This window comes from Magallana gigas, chromosome 7 (genome assembly GCF_963853765.1).
Source record: "Magallana gigas chromosome 7, xbMagGiga1.1, whole genome shotgun sequence".
Taxonomy (NCBI): Eukaryota; Metazoa; Mollusca; class Bivalvia; order Ostreida; family Ostreidae; genus Magallana; species Magallana gigas.
In genome coordinates this window covers 52,871,919-52,897,393 of record NC_088859.1, presented here as the reverse complement: position 1 = coordinate 52,897,393, position 25,475 = coordinate 52,871,919, and the positions used below count along the sequence as shown (strand labels likewise).

Genomic DNA, 25,475 nt, shown 5'->3' with positions numbered 1-25,475 from the left:
AGCTGGTATTTTGTCGATAAATTATCGGAAAACAAAATCCTAGCAATATGCACACCTCTGATATATGTACAATTGATCTGCAAAAGAACAACTTCCTATCTTGAAAACTGTAGGAGGAGTTATCCGTACAATGAGGGTACCCTTTTGGCAGCCGCCCGCCCGCCATTTTCACCATTTTAATAACCGGATTTTTCCGTTGGAAAACCCGGTTAATAATATTTATCAAAGAAAAATTCCAAATATTTCTGCTTTATAATCGGGAATTTTTTTTAATATTGTCATACAACGCTCTTCTGTCAAAGGAGGTGAATATAGTGTAAAATAGCCACGGCCATCTAGCTCTTTTCAACACATCTAGTTAAAACACCGACAAACAAAAAACCGATTATTATTTCCTCAGTTACTTTTATTTTGAATAACAGTTAGCTATACTCTCATATTCTCTCTACGATCAAAAATCCAACAAACAACATTCACAATACTTATTCTTATCTAACATTGTAATTAAAATTTACAAATAATGAGCAAGTTCACATAGCGTCGCCATTATAAATATGGCGAACCCTGGTGCATGCACGTGCACTCAGTCAATACCGACCAGGTACACCTGGTAACGGCCAGGTAAGATGGAAGTCGTTGTTATCCGTGCACCGAAGAAATACATGTTACCATGACATAATATATAATATAATAATAATATGATATAATACTGTTCCAAAAAGCCACCTACTTAACTTTAAAAATGATATCTAGAATATTATACTACATATTTTACTGTGCAGCAGTTTCCCCAATATCCACAATGAATTATTTTTTTGCTAAAAATAATAAATTTAGTAAAACCGTACTAGCCAAAAACTTGACCGAACCCCAAACCACGTAAATGTCATAATGATGAAAAAGCCGGAGGAAAACCTCAAGCCATTAAATTCTACTGAGGAAATGCTGCATGATTTTGCAAAGTTTGAGTGACAATATGTAGACCTACATGCATTATGACGTAGGCCTAGTGAATAAAATGTATATAGTACATAACAGATGAATAATGTACACAAGAGCCTAGCCCGATCTGGTATTGATAGCGAAATACTCAGTATCCGTGTCATAGCGGGGAGATATCGGCAAAACTAAATGTAAAGTTTGGTCATATTTGTAGAGATTATGCATGTTCTATCACAAAAGGCGCAAGATCATAAAAGATAGATATAAATCTTAAAATGAATATTATAAATCATTTAAAAAGTTCATTTGGGACGTAAATTTTTCTTTTAAAATTCTTAAATAAAAGAAATATATAGATAAAATACATTTATATCAATAGAAAATCAAACAGAACATCGGCAACAAAACAAGCAATGACGACACAAAATGAATTCTCAAAATATTCTGGCAAGTTACCGTTTCTATAAATATCACAGTGCAACATAAATACAGGTGAAAAAAGAAAAAAGGACGGACTCTATATAAATATACACATACTGATAAATAAAATGGCTAATATCACAGCTCTCTCAGTTATTAAAAGTCAAATAAATTAACATTAAGGACTAAGTCTCTCTAAATTGTGCCATAATCTCGCACTCAACTAAGAAACTTCTCGTAAAATGACAATAAATTTCAAAATAACTTTTGTTGAACTCCATGAGATATCCAAAGGCTCGCGATGCAAACAGTCTCTATAATTCGGAACCTTCTAAATTGCTGTCTGACCCTATCTACTAGTATTTGCAAAAGAAAGTCGTCGTACGTTAAATCCGGCATTCTTTTTCGCAGCTGCGGCACATATCAGCTTGAAACTTGGAGACCTATTCAAAAAGAAGAAACATTGTCATCGATATAGAATCTTTTTTTATGTTCATACATTCATGCAGAGAGTTACTACAGAGAATATCATGCAACAGATTAATAAATTTACATGCAACATAAGGTAGAAGAAACTGAAAATGTTTAACGGAATTTTACTGCTAAATACTGAATTAAAACAAAGAAAGGTGAAAAGATTGCCAAACAAGACTGTTTCTTTAATCTCCTGATAATCCTTTACTGGATCAAGGTTCGATAACTCTTGTACCTTGAGTCGTGTCCCCTGTTGACGTTTACGGAGAGTGTTATACCTCGCCCGACAGACGTCACAATCAACGCACTCTTCCATGTCAAAGCGAATAGTTTTTCTGCCAACAAGAATTCGTCAATTTTATTGAAGAACAAACCTCCCTCAAACCCCACAATCGGTATCCAAACAACTCGTTTTTCACCTGAAATCGATCGCCGTCTTGTTCGAAATATTAAATGAAATAACGAGCTTTTTGAATTACCCACCATTTTTTAGTGACAAGCGGATCTGGCAAATTCCCCCTCAATTTTAGTAAAGCCTTGTTTGACAACCCCATTCACCTTGCAATCGTTACTTTGCACATTTCAAATAAAAAAAAAACATTAAAATTAAATAAAATCAAAAACAAATTTTCCATCACCTTAAATATACATATATTACGATTAATTTTGTTAACTATTTTAGTATTATTATGCCCCGGCCGCACGAGTTTTTACAGTCCTTACTTTTCCCCAATTTTATTCCATTATTCCACAACAGTTTCAATGCGTTCCTTGTATCTTCCAAGAAAAGGAAAACATTTTATAAAGAAGCTGTTCAAACATTTTCAGCGAAACATTCTTGATTATTTGAGCATTGCAGCAGCCGAATCATAGAGATGCCCTAACGCTACAAACCTAGGGGTATGGCTATATTGTGTATACGTTATATGGTCACAGTTCTTCCGAAGCCGTGTTGTTTGGTGTATTTTGCTACAAGAATATCTGCATATCTCCTCTCTTCTTCAGTTAACAATGGCGGATTTCCACTGTTGGAAGAGAATAATCGTCATCCCGAATATATATAGAGGAATTCAGCTAGGAACTACTTTCTTGGTTATATGAGGGAGGAATAGGGCCTTAGAAACCATTTAGGTTTATACAACGAAATCAATACTTTGTTTTATCATTTTAAACCAGCATCGATATATTGTCCGTAATTACGGATTTTAATTTACTTTTTTGATTAAAATCAAATGAATTGCATTTACTTTTGCAAGTTTTCAATGTTAGATTAAATGGTTTCGGGAGGTCCTCAGAGATATGCAGTTCAATATTCGCGCATTTAACACAGAATTGCTAGCGAACCTCAAGTTCATAGTTTGAAGTCGGGACTTATTTCTTTACCAAGATTTTAAAAATACCCAAAACAAAACACCGTTTATAGAATTTTGCATAAGTGCACTAAAATTCACGTGAAGAAAACGAAAATAAAAATATTCAAATAAAATCATGGTTAAAACGAACAAAATGTATGAGAGCGTGATTAGTCCACATTCTGTGTCAATGCGATTAAATGATGAACGGCACAGCAGCGTCAGCACATGCAGATTAGTAGAAAACCCAAGTACATGACTTATATGTAGAAAGTTACGAAAGTGAAAACAACCCTTTCTTGACCACCGCCTTAATAATGATACATCTGTATTTCTGCATCGTCGAGGAAATGGTTTGGTCAAGAAAGCGTCGTTTGAAATGAATAATTATGGGTTGACTATCAAGGGAGTGAAGATATATTCCAAAAATAAATGAACTATATAATGGTGAACTAGAGTAACCAATTTTCACCTTGTATTTACTAGTATCATCTGAAATTATCAACATGCGTATGTAAAGTATTCCATTAAATGAGGGATGATTGAAAATGATAGCATCACAATAAAAATTCAAACATTAACCAAAATTTGCCGCTAAAATGTTTACATTTTAATCACTAAACCTTTATCCCAAATAATTTGACTGTTAATAAACAAATACCATTTTCAGTACCTAATTCTATAAAACAGTTTTATTTACTACTATTTCCCCCTAAACATACCGAAGAACGAAAACAAGGTCGGACAAATACTTACAAAGGCTGGTGCTGGTATCGTACAGGGGTCACGGGGCGGACGGGAGATAACTCGTCCTCGTACATATCCCGGGGCGCGCGGAGGGAGCTGGTTCGTTTAAGTCCCGGGGAGGAGTAAATGGGTTTGGTGGGGGTTGAACACGTATTGCTGCCGTCATATGGTTTGTACGTGTATGGGGGTACGTGCACGGATCCAATCTCTTTCGTGGGCGTCCTAGCCGGACTACGAGAGGGTGACGTGGACTGAGAATTAAACGACCGCCGGTGAGCGCTGTTGATTCCTTCCTTAATACTAAGGTTGGTTTCGCTTTTAGCATTTTTGAGAATGCTTCTGATGTTAGGATTATTCCTTGACGGTGAGGAGGAGGAGGAGCCGTACGCCGACCGTGTAGGTCCGTAGCTGGAGGACCGGAAGGGCGGCCCGTAGTCGTCCGTGTTGTAGTAGCGGTTACAGCTCTCCTGTTGTACGGCGTACTCCAAAGCCTTGATGAACGTCTTGTCGCCACTGGGACTGCGGGTATCGTACCGACTGGCCCTTTGGTACTCCTCCTTGTATCGGTTATCAATGGGCGACTCCACGATGCACTCTATTGTTTCTTTGGTGTTTTCATAGCGCGTGTTTCTGGGAGATATCACGTAATTTCGTTGAGGTCGAACTGCATCATTGGAATTCATTAAGTAAGGACTATACACTAACTGTCTCTTTGTTGATTTTTCGTCCTGTAGATCAGCCAATTCACGATCTCTTCCTTTCGGACTCTTGCTGCGAATGGGACTGTTCGCTCTTAAATTCTCCTTCCTCGGAGTTCGTCGGCCGTAGTTCTCCTGCTCGTCTTTGTCCTCGTCATATCTTCCAGGTGGTCGCTTAGTGAGGTATCGTTGAACTTCTAAATCATCCACTGAATCATCGTCTGCGTCACCGAGAGATGAATTGAAGGCTGTTTTATAAGAGGGCGTTCTTCTGTGTGGATAGATTTCGTGGCGTGCAGAGTTTGGCGGCGACATCTCGTCGTATCCACTCTCGCGTCCGACAGAGACCGGGGTAGATCGTCCGGAAGTGAAGGAACTCGGGTTATGCGGGGTAGATGAGAATGAATCGTCATACATACGCCGGGAGCTGCCGAGAGATTCCGAACGGGACCGGTATGTCGGTGTTGATGTCATCTTGACGTCAGTCGGGATTTCTCGTCGTCTTGGCGTCACAAAGGAATCTTTGGGGAAGCCATTTGGTTGACTTTTGATGGTGTAACCATTTAATGGTTCTTCAAAGTCTTCGTCATCATCATCATCGTCGTAAAGACCGTTTTCCATATATTTCCCGATTATCCCACTCACTTTCGATATATGACCCTGCTTCTGGAATTTGGACAGTTCATAAAACAGTTGTTTTCTCTCCCGTCTGGCGTCGTCCAGGATGCTCTTCAGATCACCAATGATACTCTGCTGCTTGCCGGTCAATTTCTTCTCTCTAGCCAGATCCTAAAAAAAGAAATGTTTAATTATTACATTAACATTCTACACTGTTTAATTATTACATTAATAATCTACACTATTGAATTATTACATTAATATTCTACACTGTTGAATTATTACATTAATATTCTACACTGTTGAATTATTACATTAATATTCTACACTGTTGAATTATTACATTAATATTCTACACTGTTGCTTACCACTAACAAGTCCAGACACATGTACAGATTCATACGTAATGAACTAGTTGTACTTACCTCTTTGAGTTCGTCATTTTCCCTCTGCGTATTTGCCAGGACGTTCTTGAAGTTGTCTCTTTCCTCCGTGAGGGACTGTAGCGTGGGTATGTCCTTCTTACTGCTGCCCGCCAGTAGATTCCTAGTCTGCTCCAGTTCGGTCTCCAAGTCATCGATGCTTGTCTTGGAGGCCTGCAGCTGTTTCTCCGTCTCACGTAGCCGCGCCTCTGTGCTCTCGTTCCTTGTTTTCTCTTTCTCTAACTGCGTTCTAATCTCCATATTTTCTGCCTGAGACCTCGCGAGATGAGCTCTGCAGTCGTTCAGAACATCGTTAGTTTTCTCCATTTTCTCGGTCATTTCAACGTTCGAGTTCTTTAACTTTGCCTGCAGTATGTCATTTTCAGTGATGGCGGTGGCAAGAGCTTGTTTCAGTTCTATCAAATCTTGGTCAGATATACGTGTTTTATTTGTCAGCTTTTTCCATTTTTCTATTTTCTTGGGATCGTATCCAAGATTATCTGCGGTGTCAATCCCCCATATTTCTTCCGACACTTTCCTTATTGGACTAGAATACCCAAGGTTAATAGGTCGTCCTCTTCGTGTCGGGGCAAAGGTCAGATTCCCATCCGGGGCGTCAGAGATTGACAAATCCTGTAAACTTCTTGATGTGTATGAGTCCGGCGTGAGATTTTCAGGGGAGGCACAGGAGTAAAGCCTCGTTTCAGACTTCGATCTCACAGGACTGGTGTCGTCTGCTCGCTGCCTGAACATCCTGCCTCGCGAGAAGTCTGGTGACCTGGACGATCTCCGAGGCGACCTCACCGGAGAAACGCGCGGGGATCTCGACTCCGGGCTCTTAGAAATCTTCTCCTGCACTTGTTCTGATAGTTCCTTTGTGAGTCTATCAATGTCTTCCAACTCCGTATCGTCTGATAAATTTGACTTTTCTAAAACATCCATTTTTAGTTTCAGAAGTTCGAGTTCTCGGTTGAGGACTCTCACCAGGCGTCTGTTTGGATCGATTTCCCTGCTGTGTCGCCCTGGTGACGTCACGTCTTTCCCTTGGTTCTGATCTGCTGGGGATTTGGACCTGGGAGATTTCGGAGATTGGTCCCCTTTAGCTGATCCCCTTTCAAGACTAGATCGAGGGGACCTTTCAAGACTCGACCTTGGGGACCGTTCTAAACTCGACCTTGGCGATCGTTCCTGGGTGAAATCGACAGACCTGGAGAGCCTTTCCCTGTTGATTGATCTTTCCGGACTCGTTCTCTCTAGACTGGGCGACTTGGATCGGCTAGATGATCTGTCTTTTAGGATTGACTTTGGGAAAGTCTCCTCGTCTAATCCTGACCCAGGGGTCAATGAACGAACCCTGTATCCTGACCGTTCGGGGGATCTCCTTTCCCCTCTCCTGTCTCTTCCTATCTCTAAATCCTTCTGTATCTTTTCTTTAAGCGGTTCTACGATGTCCACTCTAGGAAACTTTCGTTGCTCTCCATCACTTTCGCTACTCGTTGCCCCCTTTGCATCCCTATACGGTTTTGATGAATCCAACAAGTTATGACTTGTCTCAAATCTATCACCCACAACTTCCAGTATTCCACGTTTATTGGTAGACATAGATGGTACATGAGAGCTGCTACCTGGCTTTGAAACAGGCGTAGCCTTTGGTGCAAATGTAACCTTGGCTTCTGACTCTGGTGCTCGCGCTTTGTTTTTCTGGCTCCCTGGATCAACTGTTGGAGCAATATCATCCACAGCATTCAGATCCAGCAGGTGATGGAGACCCTGAGAATGGCCTGGCGGCCTGTTTGTTTCCTGGTCATGAAAATTTGCCTCGTGTCTGGCTTGTCTCAGGGCCTGGATAAAGAACTGCATTTCAGGGCTGTCGTTCCCCTGTCCAGGCATGATAAAGATTGGCATGCCCCGCCCTATCCCTGGGTAGTAGTAAGGGGGCGCTGTACCGAAGGTCCCCTGATACCCTGCTTCTGTGTTGATATCCTCCAGCTCCTCCTGAGACTTTGAATCTCCCTCCTTCATGCTCGACTTGTCCAAATCACTTGAAGTAATAGAAAAATTGTCACCCTCTGGCTGATGTTCAAGAGATTTGCGAGCTTCTTCCATTTTTTGCCATTCTTGTTTTCGGTTTTCAAACTTTTGTTTGGCTTCCGCCATAATAGAGTCAGTAGTCCTGGGTCGCTTCACTGTCCGAGACACGATCGGCAGTGGTTCTCTGACATTGGTCTCTGTCCTAAATGGTTCCCTACGTACTTCTTTTAAAACTGTTTCATCTATGTTAATCTGTAGGACATCGTCCTTATCACCGCTTTCTGAAGGTTTAGTTTCCTTTCTGTTTTCTTTCTGGGCGGTGTCCTCCGTGTCACTTTCACTTGTTTGGATTTTCGCTGTCGGCAGCCTGTCTTTCTTGTCACTAAGCAATGATGCGGACCCTGATAACACACTCAGACTTTCATCATCGTCAGCTTCATTACCCTCCAAATGTTCTGATACTTGCTCTGAGATAGTTTTGATAATCAGATTCTCGCCTTCTGGGGTAACATCCGGGTCCCCGGACCTCACGGATCCATTAGAGGAAGAGAACCAATCAGAATTGTCGTCTGCTGCGTCAGCTGATGTTGTTCTTCTTCTCTCAGGATAACCAGTCACGGCTCCTTTGATGTCTTCTGTGGAGAGCTAAACAAAATAAGAGAAGAACTAATATTATTATACTTTCATGTTAAATACTGAAATCTGATTGGTTTAAATGAAGTTTATAATCCGTTCTATTACCCTCAGTGATAGCAACACACTTGACAACTGGTAACACAACTAATTGTTACATGCACATACATTATGCACGTACGGTTCACCGTAGAATTCACGTCACTCCTACAAGTTTCTTTGACATCAAGACATTCAATATAATAAAAAAATAGTGCCTGTTTGGGAGGGTAGCAGTCGAAATTGACACCCCTCGAAAAGGAATGTCACCCTCCGCTTTGCGTTGGTTGACAATGGTTTTCTCGGGCTGTCAATTTCAACTGTTACCCTCCCAAACAGGCACTATCTATAAATAACAAACTGCTACAATATTTACAGCTAAGGTGGAAAGGTGAATCTTTGTTCAGGCATTAGTTACCTTTCCTTTATCTTCTGAGCTGACCTCAGGTTGGTACAGGGAGTTGGTTGTAACCTGCAACAAAAATCTCATTCATCACCATGGTAACTCAGAGAGAGGCGAAAACTGATAGAAGAAATAAGTTGTACTGACAGATTCCAGAATAGTTATGACAGTCTAAGAATAAAATCAGAAAAAGATACATTCCTGATGAATCAGGCATAAGGTAAAGAGATATACTTGGTATTTGTTGAATACATCAATAAAATTAAACTAAATCCCAAACACATGCTGATTATTTGTTTAAACTATCACTAAAATCGCACGGTTATGAGATTGAAAATCAAGAAGACATTTATATGCATTAACAAAGGACACTTTCCACCTCGTTATACAGAATGATTACATCCGACACTGCGTAATGAGAGAGAAAGCTCATGCAATATGTTATATATATAGATGTAATAGGTAAGTAATGTTACAGACACTTGGTTTTACTTACACCGCTGTCAAGATATCACTGTACGACAATAAAAACACCATCAAATAAAACCTTCATCTTGTTAAGCCTTCAATTTTATAGCCAAGTTTATTTCTGTGTGACTGCTCTTTTGAAGAATAAAACTATTAAATGGTCTTAATTTCTTTTTTTAAGTCTAATGAATCCTACCTTTCTTTTCAGCAGAGAAATGTAGATCATCAACGTGTGCTCATCTATGATGCTTTCAATGACATCTGCTGGGCTAAAGAGAGGCAAGATAAAAACATCAGTTATAAAAGGCACAGCTAAAAAATTAAAAAGCCAGCATTCTCTAAACAAGTTAAGACAGATTTCCAATCTCTTGGTAGAGGCTTATCCATTCAGTCTTACTCTTAAATACATCAGCCAACTCTTCAATTTCTTCCTTGACTAAAGTACTGATATTTCATGTTAAGTTTGGAAAACCACTTTTTTATGCCGTCGTTAAGTTCGCCCCATGATGGTCTATAAATTGTACGGTGTCTCACGGGTTACGTTCACGATTTGATCTGTGCATTGAAGGGTTCTCATACAAAATATAAGTAAAGACACCATTCAGGTAGCACAAAAAGATAGATTAAAGAATAAATAACTGTGGAAGATAAAAAGTGGCCAGACATCTTTCATAAAGGTATTGACTATTCAGCATGTACGTTTAAACAGGGTAGCACAACCCGGCCGGTTTTGTCCAATGATCAAAAACCATTCAAGGATAAAAACAGGCTGATGATATAATCTCTCTTTGCAACAATAGTACATTACAACTTAATGATTTGCCAATTATTCCCAATGAAATAAAAATCTCTAGACACTGGGTCAACAGAGTCATGCAAAAAAAAAAAAAAAATCCACAAAAATACAAAAGCCACTACAGGTATGCCATGTTCTTTGTCAATCAAAACAATTTGTGGTAAACAAATAATCAATTACCCCTCCATGTTAAGATTAGTAATCATAATAATCTTAGTCTGAACCTTTCATTTAAACAATTCTGTTTACATTACAAGTTTAGCATCAGAATATTACCACTATCTACACGTGGAATCAGTGAGCAGTGCTCACTATAGCTCCTGTAGAGTAATCCAGATTTCCAATGGTTCTGAACAAAGCATTCCATTGGAATTGCCAAAATGTCCAACATTTCTTCCCTGTTTATTTAAATATTGAGCTGTCACTTTGTCCTGGCTTCAATGACATTACACACGGAGACATAAATCACTGTACAATTACTGGCCAATCTCGGCTCAGCTCGGTAATTCCATGTCTGATCACAAACTGCACACCTGGGGATAATGACAACTGAGCAAATAGGAAACACAGCAATGCATCAATAGGAGGCATGTCTTCTTGTTTACCTGTGGTTTACACCTGGGCGGTACTGGCAGTGGGCTTCCTCCACAATAGCTTACCTGACGAAGCCAAGGCCGATGCCTAGCCTTACCTGGGCAGAATCAGCAGTGAGTACCTGTAGGATAGCATACCTGGATAATGACTTACCTGATGATGTGGTGGGGGATTCCTAGCCTTACCTGGGCACTATAAGAAATGAGCACCTGGATGATGACTTAAGTGACTTACCTGATGATGTAGTGGAGGATAATCAGCCTTACCTGGGCTATATTAGAGGTAAATACCTGAAGAATAGCATACCTTGCCACTGACTTACCTGATGTTGTGGCAGATTCCTAGCTTTACCTGACCACTATAAGCAATGAATACCTGGACGATGACTTCATTGACTTACCTGACGATGTCGTGGCGGATTCCTAGCTGTGTCTCCAACTGCTGCAGCAGACCACTTAGTTCCTTCTCCTTACTGCCCACCTGACAAAGGTAAATGTTGATCAATTATCTCAGGTGTACACCAATCAATACCTGTCATTATCTGTCTATAGACGCCGGGTCAGATGTCTGGGGAGACTCTGGTGTAAATATACACAGGGTATTCTACAGGAATAATGTGTATTTAATTTTATCATAAATTCTTTTCTCCATGAATGTGTGATCAATGCATTCAGATTTATTGTGCAAATTCAAATATTAACAATAAGGTCAGACCTATACACAAGTACTCTATATCACCCTAGGTTGACAAAACAATATATGATTTGACATGATATATGTAAAATGTCTTTTTAATTCTTTTTTATCTGAGTCTTATCTATAATTTTTTCTTGTCAGAATAAGGACATATTGGTACCAACTTGTAAAGCTTTGATGAATCATGCAGCTATTAGGATGTGATTAGAAGAAGAAGAAAAGGGAGGAAATCAAATTAGCTGGGGATCTGCACAGATCTCAAGAATGGCCATTCTGACTTCCATATCCGTGAGCTACATACAACAGCCATCCAAGACAAACAGATGGGCTTCAGTGGATCATTTTAAGACTACTCTGTACAAAATGTGCATATCTAGGCATGACCAATGTTTGATAAAGACTACAACACAGGCGTACTGTACATTTCTATGTCTCGTGATCTATAATTGGAATGTTTATTCAGGAGATATCGATCTTTAGAATATTTCGAGCATGCATCATGACATTTCTAACGACAAAATTTGGCAACACAAGTCGAGGAAGTAACGCTATGTTTTAGTTATTTCACTTCTTATCAACAGCATTGCATCTCTTGGTCCTCAAAGCACCCCTATGCAGTTTGAAGAAGGCTACTACATTAGTAATGGTCCTTAAATGAGACAAAACCTAAGGTCCAAAGTCACAGTCAATGAAATATAAAGAACCCTCACTGCTAATTATAAGACATAGGTCAAAATAAGTAGTCCCTTACTTGGAATGGAGATGGTTTCATCTGAATGAAACACAATCTACTGGTTATGGTTCTGTTTTATCTGTCAGAGTAAGTTCCCAATGACTCATACTGTGTATTAGTTTGTATGAAAAATTGTTTCATTCACTTCACATATTAATTTTTCTTTCTTTTATCAACACTATTCTTTAGAAATGTATGTTCTTATCAAACTAATGAATAAATCATAATATATTCTTTTCAAATAATTTTCAAGGTATGGCTGCTCCCTACTTTTAAATATTTTTTTTTTTTGCATTGAGACCAGGCTAAGACTTCATTAACCCTGAGACCAGGCTAAGACTTCATTAACCCTGGGACCAGACTAAGACTTCATTAACCCTGAGACCGGACTAAAACTTCATTAACCCTGGGACCAGACTAAGACTTCATTAACCCTGGGACCAGACTAAGACTTCATTAACCCTGAGACCGGACTAAAACTTCATTAACCCTGGGACCAGGCTAAGACTTCGTTAACTCTGAGACCAGGCTAAGACTTCATTAACCCTGAGACCAGGCTAAGACTTCATTAACCCTGAGACCAGGCTAAGACTTCATTAACCCTGGGACCAGGCTAAGACTTCATTAACCCTGAGACCAGGCTAAGACTTCATTAACCCTGAGACCGGACTAAAACTTCATTAACCCCTCGGGTCTGGGACCAGGCTAAGACTTCATTAACCCTGGAACTAGGCCAAGACTTCATTAACTCTGACAAACTATTAATGAATGGCTGGTTATATCAAATGATAAGATAAAATTGAGACCAGTCTAAGACTTCACTCATTCTGAGACCAGGCTAAGACTTCATTAATTTTGACAAACTATGAATGAATAGCTGGTTATATCAAATGATGGGATAAAATTGAGACCAGTCTAAGACTTCACGCACACTCTGAGACCAGGCTAAGACTTTATTAACTCTGAGACCAGGCTAAGACTTCATTAATTCTGACAAACTATCAATGAATGGCTGGTTATATCAAGTGATGGGATAAAATTGAGACCAGTCTAAGACTTCACGCACACTCTGAGACCAGGCTAAGACTTTATTAACTCTGAGACCAGGCTAAGACTTGATTCATTCTGACAAACTATCAATGAATGGCTGGTTATATCAAGTGATGGGATAAAGTACAGATTATGGACACACATCATTACTTCCTTATGGCTCATGTCACAATAAATAAATCAATGCGGCAAGATGAAGCATCCCCTATAAATATGTCCTTTTCATTAGAGTTTAGGACTAAAGAAAATTGGATCCACTTTTAATCCTGCAGAACGAGTTCAATATTCAAACAGTCCCCATCAATATACAGGCTATGAACAGCAAACAAAATATTTAACATTGAAATATTGATCAAATGTGCAAACATGTAGATAATGTGTAAACACTTAATAGAAGAGCTTAGGGGAATGGGTAAACATGGGTCCCTGCCATCACAGGGATAAGTTCACGTACGTTCTAGATCCTTACCCAATAAATTAATAAATTATATCTACATATCTCAACAAATATCAAAACTTTTTATGGGTTCTTCTTGGTGGGTTGAAATTTAAAGGTGAAAAAAAAAATTGCAAAGGTTTTTGAAACTAGAATAATGATAGTTTGCTGACATTGGGTTTTGTGTGTTTGGTTGAATAACAAGAGAGAATCTTACCTGAATATCGCTGCTTCTATCAGCAAATTTCTGTAAAAGTTTGATGAACCAATCCCCAGAGTAACATAGACTGAAATTCAATGAAAAAAATGAGACAAAGTTAAACAGCCAGTTATAAAATAGAATGGCGATATGTCAGTGTGTGTTAAGCCATTCTAAAAGGGAAAAGGCAAACACTGATTGCAGTCAAGTATATACTAGCTAATCTAAGTCTTTAACTTAAATACGAGATAACTTTGATCAAGAACAATTTATTCAGGCTGAAGCATAGGAATCGGGGGTGCTTAAGTAAAAATATTGATTTTTCATGTTGCCTTATACATTTTTGCTAAACTAACAACACTTTTTATGCAAACTTAAAAAGAAAATTAATTCTTGATAATTTGAACCGCCATATTATCATTTCCTTTAATTTGGAGTTTTTTAACGAGGCATTTAATTGGGACATTTCCAATCTCGATAATTTGTTTGCTCTGCTGCAAGAAGCACGAAGATCTTTTTTTTTCCTCCAATACCACTCTTACAATGAAGAGCTACCAACTTAAATCAAGCTATCAATATCACATAAATATTGTACTAGTCAGCCGTCAGTATTGCTTGTACAACTCAAATAACCCCAATAACATTGACACATGAATTAATTAAAAAGTCTGTTTAAACCTGAAGATTATATGATTGCAAAGGTTTTAACACCCTCACTAATCCTTCCCGAATTTAACCCAGTTACATCAGATTTATACACTATACTGGTGAACACACACCGGTGTACGAATGCTGCTAGTACAAAAGAATTTACAAGACTTGACAGTCAATCACTTCTGTAAATGACAGAAATCCAACATACCTCTCATACTAATTGAAGAACCTTACAAACTATATTTCAGCTGTACTATTACCAGTTAATCCTTCTGAGAATTATATTTCTTACTCGAAAGGCCCCAAGTTAATGTAGATAAACGAGCCAGGTATATACAATTACAATGTCATTTACACTCCAGAATTGTAATTAAATTCTATTAAAAGCTGTAATTTTGTTCTTCAATTTCAGAAGGGGTGGTTTAATACAGGAGACTTTAAAGATTAAGGATCTGCATTTGATAAATAGATTCAAAAGCTCTCTTATTTGTATCTTTTCATTGACAGATATTCCAATTACTGTGGTTTCACCAATTTTCGTGGATTTTGTTTTTAAGTTGATCCATGAAATTAAATGTTCATTGAAATGCAATTTCTATTAACATTTTGTATTGATAGTGTCATTGACCATGAATTTACGTATCCTTGAAACTGTGATTTTCACTTTATCCACGAAAATTGATACCATTGAATATTAATGAAACCACAGTTCTTTTGAATGAACGATTTGTCAGACTTTCTAAAATGATATTCCACAGAATAAGGCCATTCCAAGTTTTTTCTGTTTAGCGTCCGCGGACGGATTGGTTTTGAGATGTAAAAACTTTAAAAAGAAACCAATTGTTGTTCATAAAATAAGATCGCTTTTTCATATGTCGGGCTCAGGATTGCATTTTAAAATCCGGATCAGAAATCAAATATAACAACATTCAAAATGGAAATCATATAGTAGGTATTTGTTATTTTTGTATTTTTGTTACAAAATGAAGAAAAAACTTCAAAATATATAACAAATTTTATTTTGTTGAACTTTTAAAGTTGTGTTTTTTTTCTAAGGTTTGTGTTTTTTTTCCTGATAGAAAGATAGGTTTTTGAGTTTTGGGTGGAGGCTAAACAAAGAAAAAACTTGCAATGGCCTAACATACGTCTTCCTCATTTCATTTAGTAATTTGAAAATTTAGCATTGTCAAGGTTAAAATATGGAGAAGAAATGTATGTTTTCCTTTGCACCTTTGTTCATTGAGTTCAATAACCACTGGAAAAAGCACTTCTTGATCATTAAAAGTAATTCACCATAGGTGCGGAATTTCAACTAATGACTGTAAAAACAATTTTAAAAGTTTTGAAATAAACAATAAAATAAGCTGAACTGCTTTCAATTGGTTTCAAACCATCATAAGTTAGTTTTAATATCTGACTTTCACTGTGTGGTTGGCTTTGAGGGAGACATAACCCATTAGACTCCATTTGACCAACAATTAGAATCCATGGTCCCTCCACTCATACATACGGAGAGCCCAGGAGACGTGGAATACCATATTTTACTGAGGACCATTAAATGCTTACATTTGGAAATAGAGAGGTCCTTTACTGGATAAAAGTGTTGAAGTACTAGTGAAGTGTGAATAATAGCCAAACATTAAAGAAGGGGCTCTGATCTGTAATGGAAATATTTACATCTAATACCTTTAAACCGAAAAAGCCAGAGTATTGTATGTAAAACAGTTAAATATTTAAATAAAGCTTCTCTGAACTATCCATGGACAGGTACCTCTAAGCCCAATGATTCAATTTTGAAAAGAATGCGGTAAATTTTCAGTGAAGCCATTTTGATAGACTTGTTCTATTAGCTAGATCTTCATCAGTTGCCATCAAAAACATGTCTGAACACATCAATATTCATGAAATCAGCCATTCATACTGAACCAAACTATTCAATTTTTACATAAAATGAGTTCTTCTGACATTCAATTTCTGTGTGCACAAGGCATTGCATATGGAATTAATGATATCTCAATAAAATACTCTACCATTATGTTAGAAATTCTAAAATGGCAAAAGATTATAATGAAACCATACAAATTCTATGGAGAACTTTAAATGAATGCATTATAGATCCCTCTCTTATATCATACATTTTGTTGCTGTAAATGCTTTGGATTGAAGCTCATTGGAATTTGTCTCAAAATTCAGATTGTTGACATTTTAGCGGGTACGTAGAACAACTGCACACTCATAAAACCGAATAAGTGGAAACCAATATGGAGACTTACTTGCAGCATGCAAATAACAACCTAGTTCAAGAAACAGAATCTTACAAAACTTCCAGGACATGTCAAATATGTCCAAGAAACCTCCTGTTATGATCTTGTCATCTGATTTGTATATCACATGGTATCCCTATACATACAGTAAAATAGGCTACTACCATTCAATGCAAACGCTGCAATATTTAAACTCAGTTTAGACTTACTTGGAAGTAAATGTGTTGTGGGAGTCAAGCTCCGTTTATAATTAATTGTCAGCGTATGTCTGTGGGTCAACTCAGTTTACACTTGCTTAAGAGAGTTACTTGTAATCTCTGTTTACAATAAACTTACTTGTGAGCGAGTGTGTTGCGCGAGTCAAACTCGGTGTTGAGTTCCTTCTGACACCACTCCAACAGGTGCTTCTTGGCAACGCCCACACTTCTCTCCTGGGGGGGTTGTTCTAAAATAGAAAAAGGTCAGAGAATTAGTCCCCTTTATCGACAGTACCCTAAAAAGTTATAAAAGAATCAGTCGCTAGGTTGGGTTCCCCCCATTGACAGTTCCCTAAATGGTCAGAAAATCGGTCGGCTAGGTTAATGTTTTCCCCCATCGACAGTACCCTAAAAACTCATACAATCAGTCAGCTAAGTCAGGGTTCCCTTTATCCAGAGGATCCAATAAAAAGTCATAGAATTGGTCCGCTAGGTCAGGGTTCCCTCCATCCACAGGACCCAATAAAAAGTTAGAGAATTTGTCTGCTAGGTCAGGGTTCCCTCCATCGACAGTACCCTCAGGCCGTGCCAAACCTCCGCTACACGTAATAACGGAGTTCCTTGGCATGATTGATTGTTGACAATGAATGCACCCCCGGCACAAGTCTCCCAGTGTGGAATTAAGCCTCAGCACACCGCTTTGTCCCCCATACAATCAGAGCCTTATCTCCCCATCTTATCCTTATTTATACCGCTATCAAAGAATGTAATCATTTCAGGATCGTAGTAGCTTTTGCCTGAATATGGTGGTAAACAAATCCCCTATGGAGGTCAATTTAGGATAATGCATGAATGACCAACACAAAATCAATCAAAATTCCTTCATAAGCAGTTACAGATGAGTTTGTTTTGGTCCAAATTGTTACAAGTGACAGCTTCTTTTACCTACCTTTAGCAAGGAAATGGTTATTCCAAAGAACTTTGATTGAAATCTAATGTACACTGCACTCTGGCACCAATTAAAATATTTCGTTTATAATAAGCTTAATGTAAACATAATATGAACTTCGTAAACTTGCCCTGATTTTAACCTATCCCATTAATGGAAGAGGGTAGCGCAGTCTGTCTAGATTATTACCTTGGTTCAAGTGAAAAAAAAACTACCAAAAGTCACCACCGATAAATTGGCAAACAAAGCGGCACCTATTTAAGCCCTGCAGTGTCAATATTTTAACAATAACAAGAGATCTAAGGCTGGGTCCAGTCTTTCATTAAAGTTTGATCTTTCACTCTGACAGGTTCTTATAATGGAGATTGCCTTCAAGTACTCTGATTCCATTGGTATGTTGACATTTTCGTCCAGAACGTAAGTCTCCAATAAATCCACCCCAGGCCTGACCAATAACTTTAACTCACTTAGACACGGGGGTACATATTTATATTACCAGAAAAAATAACTATTTTCCACCCTTGGGGTAAAAAGCAAAATCCTTTTGAAATATTGTTTGTATTCAAGTCCTCTCATAAAAGATAGAAAAATATTGAAGTTATTTATCTTCTGATGTCCGTTATTTTTGTTATCTGGAACAATATTGTGACACCGTTTTACAGAGGGGTGTAGTTACGACAGTTTAGAGCCCTACATGGATCAACGTTCGCACGGATATGAACTTCAATGCTCAGAAATAAACGGAGCACAATAAAAATAAATTCTTCTAATAAACATAATTAAGTTGTGCATTTTTGGTTCTCTTTATAAAAATGTAAATAATTGAACTCTTTGTTCTGACTGAACTCTTTGATATATAATAAAGCCCTACCTTTGCCCAATATCCTGGTTTACTTATTAAATCTCATCAAAATACAATCCGACAGTCACGTATTTATCACCATCTATTAACATGTTAAAGGGCTGCGTTACTCTCGATATCACTCCTGGACTTATTATTGGGTATATTAGCATCTAAATAACACTACACCCATAAAATTATCATACGATGAATGCGACCGTTTCTTGTCCGTTTCTTGGTTCTGCGTGTATGACTAGTGAATGACCCTACTAACAGTGTAAATCTCTCAGACACTCCAGGCCCATTGAGGTCTGTTTGTTCTCAGATAGGAAGGTGCTTACCAATGTTGTGTATTCCGTAATTCAGAATGGTCAGCCATAAAATATCCAGAATGGACTTAATGTCTCCATCAAGTATATCTGTAAAACAAAAAAGACAAACAGGGGATGAGAGAGTTTGGTTAACACTAAATAAACAGTCTATCAAAAATCTCTAAATACAAACCCCCGAAAGCAGCAGGTAAGGTTAAACCCTTGTACTGAATTTAGGGGTCTATAAATTAATAATGTAATTCTTATGTAGTCTTATTTCCAACCAATTACCATCCTAAGAATCTAAATTAAAAAAAAAACCCACAAAAATTGTCAATATGTTCATGTACTACCTTAAAATACAGCGACCGTCAGCCTATTTCAGAACTACAGCAAATGTCTGGGTGGATATCCCATACATAAGGGAGAATGCTCAGATACACAACCTTAATCTGTAAACTGTCAATTTACCCACAAAACAGAAGATACAAAGCACACAGCATTGAATGACATCTACTTATGTTTTCAAATCTTCCGGGTGAGTTTTGTGTCACAACGCCTTTGCTAAATTTGTACCAGACAGCGCGTCAACAGATCTCAAACTGATCTCAAAATGTCTAACTAAATGTCAGTATTTTATACATTATTATAGAGGCTCCATTGATTCTCTGTGTCTGATAAATTCTGTCAACCAGACACCAGGCAAAACTACTAGTGCATGTACCTGTTATATTGAGCAATGAATTCGACACCTGCTGACTACTTTGCAGTATCAGCAGAATCTATTATAGCTTTCATTAATCATTTAAAGTGTCAATGATTCCTTTGTAATCATTTGGAGTAAAGGTATTCATGTCCAGTGTAATCGAAGATTTCACTTGTATATTCTTTAAACTACATGTACCCAAAAGTGGAATTGAAAATTACAAAAAATCAAAGCATGTACAAATTAATTCTGATTATCAAGGAATTTATAAATAATTCATAGAATGGATCAGAGTGCTAATAACTAAATTAAATTGACTAGCCCCATTCCACCAAAGCCACGAAACATTTTTACCCAGGAATTAAAGCCACATAATACTGTTTACTTAAGAAGGTAAAAACTTACATTAGAAACTAATAGAGTAAATCCCGAAGAATTAATGGCCTATTCAGTAAGCTTGCACTGTTATTACATCCAATTCACAGAAATAAAAGTAAAAGAATCATAAAACTTCCTCTGCAGCAAGTACCTGCACGTATTTCCCACTGTGTTGGGTCGGCACGTAACCTTGTCAATGGGCGCGGGGAACCCCTTACGCTTGAGTGTCCGCCAGAGATGATCCAGGCATATTTACCAGGTTTATATTAAATTTAAAGACCAGCCCATAAAGTAATTGACATTAGTGTCTCTAAGTCACTGTAGACAAAGTCGTGGGACTGTGAATCTCTCATAATCTGCCGTTCTAACTGAGTGGAGTAACGTGCCTTCGACACAGGATACCGGATTTCTACGATTCAAATGATTTTGTATCCACGACTGTGATAAAGATATCAACAGCCTTGCTGTTTTATCATTGCAAATCTTTTAAATTCATGCACAAAGCAAGGGTGACACTCTAGCCTAATTAATGAAGGCCTGTTTTTAAACTAGAGATAGAATTCCAATAAAAAATCCCACTCATTTCAGCCCATTCTTTTAAGTTTACTTTAAGATCAATTTGAATATGCCATATAATATTTCAGAATGTAGATTGCTGATCAGTAATGAACTCATTTCCTGGTGCCTGACCCAAGACTCTGTAACCGACCGCCTCCTGTCCACTCGGCCAGCTTCTTACTACAAGGTATGCTTATGTAATGGGATGGGAGAATTAATGAAGGACCAGACAGAAATTTGAACCAGGACCCACTGAATCTCTAGTAAGGTGCTCTAATAACTGAGCAATCTGGCAGTATTGAAATGATCTGACCTTCACACTTAGGTTTGTCCAATCATTTCTGTATGGCACTTTATAAAATTCAATTTTAGCCCCCCCACCCCCTACTTTTTTTGCAAAGTTAGACCTAACCATCAGGCACATAGCACCAGGGAGGGGCCAGCACCCCCTTTTTCTCGCAGCAAACAAAAGTTGTTCCTAAATTTATCTTTAAAAAAATGGAAATATAAATAGTGATACACTGTATTGAAAATTGGAGTCAAAGGTAAACTACCTTTTTTTTGGTGGCTTGTCAAGATTTCTGATTAGTTTAGCTCCAACCGCCCCCCACCCTCCAACTTTCAACTTGCTTCCGACGCCACTGCACCCCTTGGTTTTCATACGGCAAAAAATATTCCAAACAATCAGCTATAAGTAGTCTTAATTTTGTTTCTAAAACACACATTAAACTGCTTCAAATTGTTTTCAGTAAATTCAATATATAGGAGACATTAAATTACAATAAACCAGTTCACCTACATGGCTACCTCAGTGAGGGGGAGGGGGTTTGGTGGGTGGGGGTGGGGGTGGGGGTGGTTAATTAAGGTATATTCTCCTACCCACCAATGGTCTCTCTATCAAATAAAATTACAAAATAGACCTCTTTCACATCTCATATCTTTTATATTGTGCCCTAATTCTTTGATAAAAATTTCTGATCTATGAAAAGTTATTTACTTAGAAATTCATGCAATCACAACTTATAAATCACTTTCCAGATTATAGATAAGAATCAATTTCTAACCTACATAAACATTTGGCACCTAAAGTGACATTTGGTTTTAAAATTTTAGGAAGATATGAAAGGTAAAAGAGACGCACTTTTAAATCTTCTGTTTAATCTTTGGCTAGTATTTCCTATAATTTGATTCTCAGATTTCTCCCATGAAAACACCAGATGAATCAAATAATCCCAAATATGAGAATGAATAACTGTGGCTTTTAATCAGTTTTTAAAAAGAATGTGTTAAATATCAGATTTTAAAGAGAGCGTATGCTTGTGTGTATTGTGAGTATTGTGAGTCCTTCCTTTATCTCAGGGTCACTGAAACACTGATACACCTAATTTATCATGTATAGAAACTCGACTGTTCAGAAATAAAGTACAGTTAAGTATTGATAGGAAAAAAAAATGCCTAAATATGTTATCAAGGGCTCCATTGACTTCAGTAAACAGGAGAAAGTGCTGTATCAGCGGGTATAGGAGTCTGAGATAAGCCGCGTACACAGTTCTATTATCGTAAGCTCTGTACAAAGATTTTAAAACTGGTCTGCGTTTTGGGCCCAGAGACCAGACACTTCCATGATTTCTATAGAGTCCACTTTCCAAACAAATTAATATAAATCAAATATTTATACCTGCATACTTTTACAATGAATATTCAGGAGATACACAAGCAATCCAATGATATATATCGTTTATGCATAAAATGATACATGCTCACGGAAATTAATTAATGCTATATATTTCTAAACCAGCCATTCACAAATAAATAAGGTACTCCATAGTTAGTAGGTCTTAATCTAAATCATGCAATACATCACTCTAGTATACGTTCATATGATTGTCCTACCTTGTGCTTTGAAGGTGGATCTTATTCTGTTCTTGGTCATGTGACTGGTTAAGGCTCGGAGGTAGCGCAATGGGTCGCTGGAACGTTCCTCCTGCAATCAAAGTTAATACATTTCATCTCTTAGTATACGTAATAAATATCACAGAATAAGATATCAATTATTTCACTTTATGTGTATAAGGAAGTTTTGCGTATTCTAGAGGTGATTTTTTTTAGATTGATAAGCCTGTGAAAATAGTGTAGTCCTCCAAAGAGGGCTATAAGAATTCCTTTTACAAATAATACCCGATACCAATGAAGGACTTCCAAATTCAGTTGTTTTATGAAAACAAATTCTTTCAACTTTTAACAATCAATGTCTTTGAGTACAGGCATTTAACTTGAAAACTGAAATGTTACTGAGTTTACTATAATTTATATATAACTATAGGTGTCCATCATCCACCTGTAGGTTCCAGGTGTGCAGAGTTCTGAGATACCTGAGCGGCCTTGAGGAGTTCCGTGGTCCCAGTCAACAGGTCAATGACCTGACACAGGGCTTTCCCATCCTGGATGTCGGAAATTCCCTCGATTTCCAGTCCAACCTCAATCAAGATGGAGTTTACCCAGGATATGTACACCTAGTAAAACATTTCAGAATTTTTGTTCTCATAACGTGCCAGTAACATAATTACCAGTACACAAAATTACACAGCTTCATCTGAATTAATACAAGATGATGCTTGCACTTCTGTACGCATGCATGTAACAAAAGAAATCCTTGAAACCAAATATATCTTGTTCATTAAAAAAAATATAAAACAAAACATTTTGTTGATTTTCATCTGCGAAATTACAGATACTGTTATGAGTGCATTCACAATAAATTGGCACATGCTTTGAATAAGTTTAATAAAAAAGCCTCTGAAAAGAAGAGATTCCTGTATAAATGCAAATCTAAACACAGACTACTTTCAGTAACATTGTTCTAAATTATATGTTAGTAAATGTAATTGTAGCATACACAATAAATACAAATGTAGAATAATTATAAAATGCTGATAAAACAATCTTGTTCTGAAATCAAGAGATACCCATCACCTTTTTTGGCCCTTGAGTTTGCCATGAACATTAATTATTTACATAGTACTAATATCATGCATGAATTCTTCAAAAGTTCATTCAATGCACATCATCTCAAATTTACACTGACTTCCTTGTAATATTGATTTCATTAAAAATACAAAACAGTTAGCAACATACACATGAGCTATAAAGGAACCGCTATTCTGCTATAGCTACAATTCTGTTATTAATAACCATTCTATTTTATAGCTACTCTGCACTGTGTTTTTGTTATAGCTCTGAATGCATAGCAAATGGTTCTTTCCTTTTAAAATCAATGTTATCCATGAATTCTTTTAATAAGTGTATACAAATTCTTACGAATACCCAGCAATGCATAGCATTCATGAAAACAAGAAACTAGCTGTATATAGATTCAAGTAGTGTCTGTGAAACCATGTGTGCTGAATAAAAAGGCCCCTTTTCTTATTTTGTGCCTAAAGTTTGTTCAGGTTTCCAAGGACTTGGAAGAAAACCAACATAAGAACATTACTTCTTTTTTCTTTGATTACAAAGGCCACTATTACTGCTGACTTTTACAAATTTTTGGTCAATATATAAACCCCGGTTTAAAGTTAGCAAAATCTATTTAGCTGCTTGTTTTTTGACCAGCTCTACAAACATTATAGCTACATATATGAACAATATGAGTGTAGATCTACGTAATTTTTGAGGATATTAATAATAAAATGAAACAATTAATTTGTATTACTGAAGTTAACATAATGATCAAGAGTTTAAAGTTCAAAGGAAACTTGAGGGATAGTTTTTTTTAGTGTTTTTGTGAGGAAGAGATCTTAATATAGAACTGACTTTGCTGTAATGATTACTTAACAAAAAAGGCATGCAGGCTCAGGAGTCTAGGCAAGACAATATTCTGTTGTTGTATACTCCATATTTACCTTCCTTTTGCTCATCGTTCACCCTGTTTTCTAGACCTGGTTTGGACATTGTGAATAATTAACATTTTTTTAATGTTAAACATTGAAAAATTATAATAAAATAATAGGAACTAAGTCTTTATAGTAGAAAAAATTAAAAGAACTAATTTCATCAATTGCTGCAAAACTCACAATTAGTTTAATAATTTAGGATTGTTAAAAAGTGAAATCCCTATACCAATTTTGTGTGTTACATATACATACATTGATTGCAAAATGAATTAGCTGCATGTTTAGTCAAGTACGCCTAAATAAGAACCTTTTCAAATGAGCTTTATTTTTATTTCATCAAATTAACAAATAACCATGATACCAATTAAATCTATCTATACAGGCATAATCATGTGCAAAATTAAACTATTTTATGTTCAAATATACCAAGATATGATTTCATAACTGAATTCCACCTGGAATAAGTGCAAATGCAATAATCAGTATGAAAAAAAAATGATTTTGGGTGAGAGCTCTTTGAAATAAAACAGTGTTGAACGTTATGTTTTAACTGCATATAAAATTGTGTTTTGCAAAAGCACAACATTGGAAATGAATTAATTTTCTGTATATCTTATAAAAATATATTTTTAAATTGTATTAAAGAAAATCCTTTTAACCGCGTCTTAAACAAATAAAATATTCTTACTTTTAAATGCCTTAAGTATGCACAAAAATCAACAACACGTTTAAACCTGCAAAACCGTTCATTGTGCATTTAAATAATATATACTGTAATATAACAGAAAATAAAATTTCAGAGAAAATGAAGGTTTAAATCTAAACCATAAAATGCAAATAAATTTACCTGTAGAACCGACATATTTCAGGATTTGTTTTGCTATCTATCCCAACATCGCGTTTAAATATTAGTGAAAGTGACTAGCGGCGAAAGTGCAACCACTTAGTCGCCATGTGTAAACAAACTTCTGTGTGA

The 25,475-nt window shown here is 37.0% G+C and overlaps 1 protein-coding gene across 8 annotated transcripts; it reads right to left on the bottom strand.

Annotated features, from left to right (window-relative positions):
• Positions 1-385: 385 nt before the first annotated feature.
• On the bottom strand, positions 386-25,473 carry LOC105341208 (microtubule-associated protein futsch). Of its 8 annotated transcripts, XR_010707953.1 has the most exons (16): positions 25,347-25,466; positions 24,509-24,544; positions 22,982-23,122; positions 22,503-22,593; positions 18,998-19,075; positions 17,006-17,114; positions 13,770-13,839; positions 11,038-11,117; positions 9,444-9,516; positions 8,795-8,848; positions 5,677-8,349; positions 3,945-5,422; positions 2,731-2,861; positions 2,560-2,613; positions 2,072-2,171; positions 1,779-1,805 (listed from the first exon to the last, which is right to left on the bottom strand). XR_010707953.1 is itself a non-coding variant. In XM_011447588.4 (14 exons), exons 2-13 carry the CDS (start codon positions 24,521-24,523, stop codon positions 3,677-3,679), a joined length of 4,866 nt encoding a protein of 1,621 aa, XP_011445890.3. In that variant the 5' UTR covers positions 24,524-24,544; positions 25,347-25,466; the 3' UTR covers positions 386-1,805; positions 3,661-3,676. The 8 variants fall into 8 exon arrangements, 6 of the variants coding, with proteins under 6 accessions (XP_011445890.3, XP_011445887.3, XP_011445881.3 ...); XR_002201035.3 differs by lacking the exon at positions 2,072-2,171 and having other exon boundaries at positions 386-1,805; XM_011447588.4 differs by lacking the exons at positions 2,072-2,171; positions 2,560-2,613; positions 2,731-2,861 and adding an exon at positions 3,661-3,680 and having other exon boundaries at positions 386-1,805.
• Positions 25,474-25,475: the final 2 nt, after the last annotated feature.